General features: G+C 42.1%; 1 protein-coding gene across 1 annotated transcript; it reads right to left on the minus strand.

The window, feature by feature from the left end:
• Positions 1 to 762: 762 nt before the first annotated feature.
• On the minus strand, positions 763 to 11689 carry tc2n (tandem C2 domains, nuclear). Its single transcript, XM_030443240.1, has 12 exons — positions 11565 to 11689; positions 10288 to 10362; positions 10010 to 10201; positions 9485 to 9646; positions 9126 to 9205; positions 6949 to 7018; positions 6336 to 6436; positions 5390 to 5503; positions 4988 to 5179; positions 2335 to 2449; positions 2044 to 2243; positions 763 to 1958 (listed from the first exon to the last, which is right to left on the minus strand). Exons 1-12 carry the CDS (start codon positions 11566 to 11568, stop codon positions 1848 to 1850), a joined length of 1416 nt encoding a protein of 471 aa, XP_030299100.1. The 5' UTR covers positions 11569 to 11689; the 3' UTR covers positions 763 to 1847.
• Between the last annotated feature and the right edge of the window lie 275 nt (positions 11690 to 11964).

Genomic DNA, 11964 nt, shown 5'->3' on the forward strand with positions numbered 1-11964 from the left:
GCTGGTTACACAGAGCACATCGCTGGTCAATCTCTCTTTATGAGAAACTGGAGACAGGATTCTTCTCGAGGGTAATAAATCTTTATTTAGTCCCCAAATATGCCTGTCAGAAACGCTACTTCCTGCTGAAAATGATTATTTCAATAGTAAAGATGGTTACAAACCTCCAAACTTCAACGCAACGCAGCACAACTTCTTTGTAGGAAATAGTTTTTAAGTGGACGCACCCCTCCACTTTTCAATATCCTGCAACTGAAAGGAAATTGTTTTGATTTTTCCACAAATGACAAATGGCCCTTTTCTATAGTCGTTCGACTGAAATTGCCCGTATACGGTATAAGTTTAAATTGCCTTTATAAAGAAGGGCGAAATTGAAAAACAGGATGTTCCAGGAGTCAAGAGGAGAAACACGGCGGCAGATTATCCTGCTGTTTACCTTGAGATTTCCCAATCAGTGGCCTCTTCAATAAAAATTGACATGGTGACACAGTGGTTTATGGTTGTTGACCCATTTTACAGGCGCTGCAGACCGCCTGCAACATGTGTAATGTACTTTCTGAAGACTTTTCCTTCTCGTGGCACAAAGACAGTGAAACAACAGCCGTCACTCACATTTCAACTAAAATCCTAGAATTATTGTATAAACTTCTTATTTCAGATGAAACAAAGATGTCACCTACGGGCCAACACTCGTCACAACACTTATTCTCCATTAGTGCTCTCTTCACCTTTGTCTTTCAATAAACACACAAAACGAGCGTGACATTTTCCAAATGACGGCTACTTTTATTCACTAGACTGTCAACATTAAAATGTTAAATACATACAAAATTAAAGTGCTTCACTATCAAAAGCGTACAGCCATGGTTTGATGCCGCTGTAAAGTACAGTAACATGATATCTACCCTATACAGTTAAGTTAAAAAACTTGGAACTCAGCTTTTAGGAAAATAAAGGATGAATCAATGATATGTACATTCTTCTTTTTGTCAACAAACGCCATGAAGAGACTCGAACGACAGTATGGAGGTGATTTACAGCAGTTCTGACCAAGACTATGACTCCTGGAACGAGAAGACACTGCAGAAATGTAGCGACTACCACTGGCTGAAATTCACTTTATGTGGTATTACAGGACAGGCTGGGGCTGGCTGGTTAGCATGCTTACTTCAATATGGTCCAAGATATCTCTGCAACAGTACATAGACGTCGTTGACATCATTGACCTCAGCTCATTGTCGAGCTAATCAGTCCATAAATGTACTTTCACAGGGTCGTTTTCAGCCGCAGCAGACAAGTCTAACAAAGTGTTGGTTTTCATCCTTTTATGGGTTTGTTGACATTTAGAAAATATAGAAAATGACCTGCTTCAACCTCCCAGATGGGCCTTAATTACAGAACAATAACATATGCTCAATAAAGTGAGTCTGTGACTTTCTCTGCTTGTAAACTTTCTCTCCAACTGAAACAATAAGGTTTTTAATTAAAAAGAAGTGACATGCAGCAGGAAAGTGACTCACATAATACAGCATGATATACAGCGAGCAATACTCTGCTGTTGTTTAAATAATGAACATAATGTTGTCTACACAAACACCACCACAAACCTTTTCCAGCACCTACACTTTGTTCGAAACCCCCTATTTACAACCGAGCACCCGAACTGTCTCTGTGGGAATCTGGTCTTCTACGGCGTTCAGACCACGTTCAGTGGTTCACAGTCAGGTCCGTCGGAGTCCACTCAGCAAGCGCGCAGGACCTTGACTGGCCGACTGGAAAAGCAACTGGACCTGCAGCATGAGAGCATCACGTCCATAGTGTGCAGAGATGAAGTCAGGAGGGGAGGTTTAAACAGGGCTCAGCCGGTGCCACGCTGACACCACTTTCTCCGGATGAGCCATCGTGTCCTTCCACTGCTCCACTGCTTCTGGAAGAGGGCTGTCGAATCCCAGCTGAATCTGCAAGGACCAATGAAAAGGCAATAAGACTTCAGCTTGTTGCATTTAACCTCTAATTATCTCAGAACATGTCAGAACAACTCACCTGTCCCAGACACTGTTTCCTCCTCACCGAGCTCCGGCTGTAAAGTTTGACCGACAGAGAGAAGTCGTGGTCCAACGCTGTCAGGAGGAAGTGAAAACTCTCCTTCCACTTACACTGACCCGCTGAGGCCTTCAGCACCCGGGTCTTCTTCTTCATCGCCATCCGCCCCAACTGGTGCATCTCCACTTTGACGAAAAACGCTTCAGAGTGGAGGGAGAGGTGGAAACAGAAGCACGGTTACTGACTGGGGTTACCGGAGTTCAAATTAGACTTATCACCAGTGACACTTACCTTGGGTGAGTGGTGAGGAGGATGCTGGGAGGTTTTGGGCGGCGAGTACTTGGAGCTGGATGCGTCCGTTGACCGGCTGAAAGCAGGTGGTGAGATGCAGCTCAGAGTGGCACACCTGAGAGAGAAGATTAAATTATTGTGAGTGTATTTCCCTTTGGCAGTGATCTCCTCATGATCATTTCCTTTCTGAACTTTAAGTGGCAACCAAGCACAAAAGTGTCAGGACAGCTGTTCGGTATCAGCTGGAGCTGCACGTTAAGAGTTTGAGACTTTAAAGCTACAACAGTTTGACCTTTAATTATCGGCTAAAAAGGTGTTTCCCTTTAAGAAGAAAGGTGCACCAGCCTTCAGGTTTTGACGTCAAACTAGACCTAATATTTTGACCTTTGAATGCAGCTCTTCACCGGTCCAGACATCGTGTTTTTATCATTTCGTGTTCATCCGATCTGAAGTTTTCTGACATATATAACATTCAACATTTAAAAGTGATAACTGGTAAATGGACTGCATTAATTTAATGCTTTTCTAGTCTTCCCTTCCACTTTAAAGCATTTTGCTACACAAGTCAGTATCCACACTGAAGTTCATACTGGTGGCAGAGGCTGGATGCCAATGATTGAATAAACTCAACTTTGTTTTTGTTATTTTGCGACTCTGAGGAAAACCGACACTTGTCTTTGCCAACAATAATACCCCACTGAAACACTAGGGGGGGAAATCTGACTGCTTCGCTTTAAAAACAGCTGTCGTCTCTCGTTCGGTGATTCATCCTGGACTGCCAGCTGCCCCGCTTCTTCATAAAATGCTGCAGATATTCTTCTTGTTTGAGAACTTCACAAGTTCAGCTGTCGTCACCGTTAAGTGCCTCTCCTGAGAGACAGTGATTTGGACAATTTGTGCCTTTTGTGCCCACCAGATGGATATATTCACAGTCTGTATCAATTTGTCCCTCTGAGAACCCACTGATGATTCACCGTCTGATCCCCTAAGTGCAGAAACAGTTCACATTTTACTCCCACTGGCCCGACATGTATCCATTCATCAACAAAAACCACTCTGCTGTTGAAATGGTTTGAGGTTTGACCTACTTTCCATGTGTTACATTTCCAGAATCCACACGCTGATTTTCTCTTTCCAATAACAGCCTGTTTCCCAATTTCCCTTGATAATGAATCCCCTTTCTCTTTTTCTCCGTGATTATGCAACAACATAAAGTCTGAGTCAACGTCAGTGTTATCCTGTTAGGGCCAAGAGAACGGTACATGCCAGTGGGCTACAATGCATTACGGAAGACAGTTTTATTAGGCACAGTGCGTGCTTTGTTCTTATTTGCTGTACCCATACAAAGGGGTGATAAAACACAGCAGCCAGAGGAGGAAACGTTGGAGAATAAGTGGTAAAAGTCTGGAATATTCCCACACCGAAAGTGTTTCCTCTTTGCCACAACAGCTGGAGAGCAGATAAGACAATACCCACGACAACCCTACTGCGACAATCCAGAATATATTTGGACAATTCTTTGAGCGGCCATTAATAACACCGAACAGCAAACAAAGCACTTTTTAGACTGTGTTATTCAACCAATGCCAATAGTTTGTCACTTCTGGCTTAATTTTCTTGATTTTAGTTATCCTGTTGCCATAAACTATGCAGGATTCTCATCGAACTCTTTGCCTTTTCAAGTCAAAGTCAACTTCTGAGATCAACATCTGGACTAAACAAGTTAAACAACAAAATCATGTCAAGAAGTTAAAGCCACTATGTGTATATTTTACGACATGCCAGCAGTAGTCTATCAATCGGTTGGTCCACCACTTTGATTCAGACTGATATATGTCAACAACCATTAGATGTATTTGTGCAGCAATTCACGGTCCCTACAGGTTGAACCCTACCAATGTTGATGGTCCCCTGACTTTTTCTCAAGCGTCACAATGAGGTTTACATTTGTGCTTTTCTCACATCTCCCTGAGGTTTACTTGTAACAACCTACTAATCCTCTGACTTTTTAAGTTATCGACCAAAATCTGCAAAATAAAAGACCTGACCTTCAGCCTCAGATGTACTTTGTGTCTTGTGGCTAATTAGGAAATGTTTGCACGCTAACAGGATACACTAAGATGATGAACTTTGTCGGTGGAATATGGACACATTAGCATTGTGAGCCAACATTTCTGCAGCCTCACAGAGCTAAGAGTGTGGCAGAAGACTCTCATCTTGTTAAACTTGTAAAAATGTTTATCAGTTGGCCAGGAATCTGTTATTTTTGGGGCTACACATTGTTTTAATTAGATCTTGCTACTAACATGGCTGCAGATTCTTTGAAAGTCTTCTGACTAGGTAGTTACATCACTTGCTTCTGATTGGTCAAAACAAAACAATATACCTGACTTCCCACAAAGAAGAGAGCAAACATTAACAGGATGTTACACTGGATTAAAGAAGTAAAACAAATTGGCAATTCAATCTTATAATCGGCTTTAAGTTGTAGTCAAACAACCTGAATTTGAGATTTTAATTCTTTAATTCCTGGTTATCTTTGCTCTCAAACTGTGTTAGTATTTGAAAAACCAGCGACAGTGAACTGTTAACAGAAAACCAGACAACAGACTTAAGACCACAAACAGACTTTGGCGCCACAGTTCTGACTCACAGAGGATTTGGACGGAGGGTTGAGGTCAATCCAGTGCTCCGTCTCCTGACAACTGATCTCTCTCAAGGAGAGGACGCACTCCGCCACCGTACGCTTCCGTGGGTTGTGTGTTTGCAAGCGCAGCACCAGCGCACTGCAGCGCAACTGCTGGAGGTGCAGCGCAAACACAAAGGTCTCCATGAAGGGCACATCCTAAAGAACAGAGGCAGGAAAATCAGGGGTTTTGTCCTCAACAACTGGGATAAAAACCCTGCAAAGTTACCCTCCAAGGGAATAAGTTAACATTTTTATCCTCAATCCTCCTGAGCCACAACTTTATAACTACAAACATTCAAAATCTCGACGTCAAGATGGATGATTTCAACATTTCATCGGATTTGAGACAGTATGCTTTGACTTTACCTGACAGTACTCCTTGACCGAGCTCTTGAACTGTATCGGTTTGGGGATGGTGATGATGCCTTTAAATCCAATCCTTTGTTGCTCCACTCCATCCAGTAGGTTGAGGTCTGAACACTGATAACGAAAGAGGGGACAGAACGTTTCAGTTGAGGCGAGTCAAATCCATTTATAGGCCAAAGGTTTGGAACAACTTGCTTTACTTTTCGGGACATAATTACAAAAAACACACACAACAGGCTGCTTTTATGTGTGTAGTACTCTTTTCTTTTTTGCTTCCATAAAAACTTCACTCAGGCAGGGTATGCTTCATTTATGTTCAATTGCTGTCATAATGTCATACAACAGAGGCTTAAGTGGAACCCCAATAGAGAGGCAAAGTCATGTCCGTTCCAATGTGCCCTTGGGACATTACTTGGAAATAATGGCAAGAAAGTCGCAGTTTTCAAGGTCCCATGGTGGCCTTGACTTCACCTCTCTATGCCCTAATTGTTCATCCAAATGTTCCAATGGATGGTTTAAGTGCTGCACTTATGTAACACCAGGACAAAAGTGAAACCTAACTGAAACCAAAACCCTAATCTTTAATGGTATTCCCTATTTTCTAGAGGAATCAGTGCATATCTCTTCATTGAAGTCCTGAAACTGTAAACAAAGATATCATGTACAGTGCACACACATCACGGGTGTTCGGCCTTTTTGAGTGAATTCACACTTCCGCAAATGCATGGATCACCGAGCTTAAACATCAATGGAGACAGTTCTGTTTCTTAAAAAAAACAACCTTTTCCTCCCGAGTGTCTGAGCCAAAGTTAATAGCGTAGTGAGAGGAACTAACAGAGGCTTGTGTTCTGGACACACAGAGGGTCCATTGAGAGATGCTGCAGAAGAGCACAATGGAGCTTTTTGTGTCCTCATGCTCGCCTCTCCTCACCGCATGTAACCTTACCTGGACCAGAGTGATCCACACCTGCTCCACAGCCTCCTGGTAGCTCACTCGGACGCACACCTTCCCCAGCTCGCGCTCATCCCCAGATAGGGTGATGGAGTCTGTAACAATTGGGAAATCAAACGACAGCAGCACAACAGGAACAAATTATTGAATGTTTTTGAATGTAATATGACAAGGACAGCTACACATGTGATTGTCCTTATCAATCCACAAAAAGCAGATGCACTCTTGCACAGTGTGCGAGAAATGAAACAAAAGTAAAAGCAATGTGTCTAAGGTACGGAAAAACAAAGTTATCTTCATACAAATCATCTGTCTTATTCAAAACAAAGCTGCTTCTCTTCGTGAAATAATATCTTTATGTAAGGAGCTCAGCGGCGGACTATAGTGAAAACATTTGGAGGTGATTACTGTGACTGCCCTTTCATGATTACACACAATGTAGAGAGAGATCTTAATCAGGCTTATGTAATGACTACTTGTGTTGTGAGAGGGTTGTTTTTCTTTTATTCACCGAAAAGAAGACAGTGGCAGGAAAAAGGTTCATCCAGACAGAAAAGCTTGAGAGGGAAAGTGTTTTTAGATAGAGACAAATCTGTGTTAAAGTTACCCAGGCTGCTTTCAATGGAGCCGATCATGGAGGACGTGCTGCTGAGGACGCTGGAGACGGAGTTGAAGCGCTGCAGGTGGATCCAAACACACATGGAAGTAATCAGCATCACTGTTAATTTCATTAAACTTTATCAGATTTACATGATTTACTGAAACACCCTGTTTTAGCGCCTGTCTCTTTAAGGCCCCTCCGTCCTGAATAAGTCTTCTCTGATTGGTCAGCTCACACATGCCTGACCCAACAACAGAGCAGCTGTGCTAAATCAGTCATTTCTTACCAAACTGGCCACGAGGCGTAAATTATTATTATTAATGTGACGTGGCGACATAGCGTGATGTCACAAAGTCACAGAATTAAAAGCGGGACTGCTGACGAGGCGTTTAAGGAGCAGAGTTTTCTGCAGGACAGAGGAGCTTCTGTCGGTACAGACTTCTGAGATCTTTTACAAGCACGCACACATATGTTTACTGTTAGTTTTATTACCTGGCTGCTTTGCCCTCCATGATTTTAATTGCTTATTGCTGTTTGCTCATAATGTTGCCGAGCTAATCGAATGGTACGTGTACGCCCACTGCATGTTGCTGTTGATAACAAGGGCACCAACAGAAAAGTGAGCATGAATGTATCCTTGTTGACTCACAGCGGGCAAAACAGTTAGCGTGTTGCATACACGTTGCTGTTGCGTTTATCTTTGTGCCAGTCTTTCATGAGATAATCTACTGTGTGTTGAGGTTTTGGGCGAGGCATCAGATCAATTGTTTGTAACACAGCCTCAACTATTCGTGTTAAGTAATAAAGAGCTCACAACAGGCACACTACACCACATCCTTTATAGAATAAAGAAACACACCCCAACTTACGCATTGTGTTCCTTATTATATCACTGATTAAAAAACACTTCATCCCAGACAATTAACAGCTGAATCATTGGTAGCAAACAGAGATGGAGTCACGGACAACCACCAAACAGGAGGAGTAAGCGACGAAGCTGAAATTAATCTTCAGTGACTCAATCATCACGCTGAAATTAATTTACAGTGCAGACCCACTTCAAAAGGAGTGGCAAGCTTATCTCCATCATTTGCTTTATGTAATGAGCAGAGGATCTCTGAGGGAGTTCTGGCATTTTTGTTATCATAAACACTTAAAGGCGTTTTAAGGAGAGCCAGATATGACGTAAAGTAGTTGTGTGACTGCATACATCAATAAAATACACAGATGAGGCCGCTTAAAAGACAAGGACACAGAGCTCAGTGAGGCTCTCAACCTTAAATTAGGTGGTAAAAGAACAAAAACAGATAATCAGCTGATAAACTAACTGAATTTTAACTTAATTTGTTGAACCTAGCAAGATATATTCAAAGGGCTAGTTTTACATTTTGGAAAGGAAGCGCATTCGTTCAGCAGGATCAAGGAAACAAAATATATCTATTAGCGCCTCCGAGGCTCATTAATTGACACAGCATTTCTTATTTGCTTAATACATAAACAAACAACTTGTAAAACACTGCGGTTTTACGAGTTGTCATGCTCTAGAATATTGGTGGAGGCTCCAGGAAGTTATCGTGCCCCAACCAGGAAATGGTACTGTACGTAATTCCCCCCTAAAATTCCCATTTCATGCCAACATTTTGTTTTCGATCAAACGAGATGAGCTCTAGATTTTTCAGATTTGGTTACCTTTGAACAAAGCCATGCAAGGAAGTTGCCCCAATTTTTAGAACAAGGATAAAGTCTTTGTCTGCTTCTCAGTCGTATTGATTTTGTCCTTTATCCTGCGTCGTAAAATTGGAGTTACTTTATGATTTTTGAAGTAGGCATTCCCTATTTTTCCCATGCTTTATGTCACATTCGGGCCTCCATACATTTATGAAATCTTATTCATCTGAAGTGTCAAAGTTATTCTAAATTTCAGAACTTTTAACCACACTTATCCTCGTAGTGCAGATTAGCTCCACCCATCCAGCAGCTCACCTGCTTCCTAAAAAACTCTCCAGGATGAAATGACCCCCTCACTTTGCCCCCTTAAATCAAAATACCAGCCGGTGAGGCTTGTTTGCAATGTTCCACTATGCTGCTGAGAACAGTGGAAAGTATAAAACTATATTTAGTCTGGGTTAATACGGGGTGAGAAAATGCTGCGTGAGTTTAGATAAGATAGGGAACACGCTCACCTGCATGTGACTCTGAGAGCTGGTCAGATCAAACATGGAGCTGCTGAGTCGCTGCTCGCCGCCCGGCGTCAGAGTCAAACCTGGAGGGAAAACGTCTGTCCACATTAGCTGGGTTTAATTAGGTTCTGAGATTTATGCTTATTAATTTAATTATGGATATCCAAGCACAGATTTCCTCTGACAACGTTATTAACTCTTTAGAAATTAAAATCAAGTGTAAGTAATAAGAAAAAAAACAACATTGTCAGATATAAATGATACAAATGATTGATTTCTGATTGTCAGACATTCACAAATAATTATCTGATTTCAAAATGAAATGAGAGATGCATGAAAATGTATACTGCTGCAACTTCTACCGGAAGTGGAGTTTCTGTTCTTCAGTGTGTCGCGGCGGGTCGATCCAGGGGAGATGAACTCAGTCATCCGGCCCTGGTGCAATCTGGACTCGGGGCTGTAGGCGAACTGACTGGAGCCCAGCAGCTCTGCCTTCCTCTCTGCATACGTGGACCGTGCTGAACCTGCAGACAAAGGAACAGGGCTGCAGGTCAACATGCTTTCATTTGACCAAATCACTCTTTTCAGTCAGTAAACTGAGAGACCCGAGCTATTCACTCAGAAACAGGATATCCTGGTGTTTGTCTCCTGTGTAATCAAATGTTACGCCATACCTTGGTAATCTCTGATCTGATTTTAATGAAACTTAAACGGCCGTTTGCTCTGTGAGTTCTGAGTGAGTGTTGAGCTTGTTTTGGTGGAGTTTTGTATGTCAGTCCTCTTAACCTTTGGCTTCACCTAAGCCTGTATTGAGGCAAGCCTGCATGTGTTACACTCGTTAACTGTGTGTGCTCTTTGCTGACGTAGTTTTTTAAGTAGGTACATACTCTGAGGTCCAGACTGTAAATTGGGGAAGCGGGATCCACTGGGTTGGATAAAAGATGCCTTGAAGGTCGGCAGGACAAACGGCACCTCTCTACCATCTGGGGGCAGCTTGGACAGGAGGTAATCTTCTGTGACACCCCTCCTCTCGTCATCTAGCGCCCGTCCTGATGCAGGGGGCATCTTCAGTGTGATAACTTGAAAGCAAAGGAAATCCACCAATTAGGAACAACACACTCTGTCAAAGCTGTCTGATATGCAGCTGTGCAGAACTCCACTTTACCTTGGGTGTCCTGGTCTCTCCCCTTCTTGTTCATGAAGTTCTTGCAGCAGTCTTTGAGGCACTCCATGGCCTCAACTGGAAATATTGAAATGTTGAAAGAGTAAGTGGAAGTTACAGTTTAAATAGAACAGCGATAGCACCAGAGCTAGAACAAGCCTTTCCAGGGACCTAATCAGGAGCTGATAACACTCCAAAATGTGTTACAGCAAACCACCCAATATACTTATGGTGACCCCCAAGTCACCAAAGTTTGGCATAGTGCCCCCCAAGAAAGTGGTATTACACAATGTTTGGTATTACAGGCCTGTCTGCAATTTGATAGAACCAAGAAATTTGATAAGATGCCCTCCCCTATGATCCCAAATCTTCACCAAAGTTTACCAAAATTCCCCAAATTTGGTATAATGTTCAAAAAGTTGTTGTTCTGCACCCAAGTCCCTGATAACCAGTGCATTTTTAAATTTGATACTATCAAATAAATTGTTACAGGTTTAATGCTCCCAAAATGTGTTGTTATAATCCTACAACTTGGCAACAAAGTCCAAAACATATGACGATATAATCCCCAAATATATCCCATTTATACCAAATTTGGGATCGCAGCTCCAACATTTGTTATTCAAAGTTAAACAAAATCCCCCAAAGTCGGTGCAGAGCCCACAATATGTGTCTTTGTCAATCATGTCATATCCTAAAAATGTGTTGTTGTGCCCAAAATCTGGCTAAACTGGTTTATCTTACATACAATATTTTATATCATTGAATCATTAAAATCATTGTTGCCTCAATAAATCCCTAAATTGTTATTTGATGTATCACCGAAATTCTTCCAAACCCTGGAAAATTTCATTTAATGGCTTCAAATCTGCTACAGCCCTGTCCTTACAATCACAATGCGGTACTTTGTCCCTGTCTTATTACCTGTTCCCCTCAAATCCTTTATTTCATGGATATGGTTGGAGGATATTTGGGGGTTTGAGAGCCTGATATACTAAAACTTTCTCATGTTTTATGTCAAAAATGAACAAAGGAGCACATTTTCAGTGTTTCCAGGACCACTAGTTGTAAGACTAATGAATACTCAGCTGGAGATAAAAAGTGAAAACAGTTTAAATAAATCATGAACCCAGAACCAACTATAGTGAAGAAACACTGCTTTGTGCTGCGGCTGTATGAAGGCATCTGCATTGTTGTAACCTGATACATGGATATACAATGGAGCAATTAATCAACTAATACTGTGAATTATTAAACCAGCAGGTAAAATGCAAACTTACCCATGCAATGTTTTCACTGGAAGAGGGTAAAGTTTGTACATCCAGCAGGTGCAGTTCACTCTCACGGGGCCGACTGGAGAGAAATGCCAGTGAGCTCAGGTTTATGGTTCACTTCAGTCACAGGTCTCTCTCTCTCTCTTTCTCTTTCTTTCCCTCCTCCCTCCCTCTCTCCCTACCAGACTCTAATTCCCGGACTGACAGTGTGTTTGCACTTCCTTCCCTTAACTGCCATGAGAAAACCCTTTTCTCTTTTGGTTTCTCTGTTTCTCCCGTCCAGCATCATTGTGTTCTCCCCGTCATTTAATATTCATCTGGGTGGAAAGTTGGCCACCGTCCAGGTCCAGCAAGCCTTTTGTTTACTGACCACACTAATACAGTTTTGACAGTTTTACAGTTGTAT

This window comes from Sparus aurata, chromosome 16 (genome assembly GCF_900880675.1).
Source record: "Sparus aurata chromosome 16, fSpaAur1.1, whole genome shotgun sequence".
Taxonomy (NCBI): domain Eukaryota; kingdom Metazoa; phylum Chordata; class Actinopteri; order Spariformes; family Sparidae; genus Sparus; species Sparus aurata.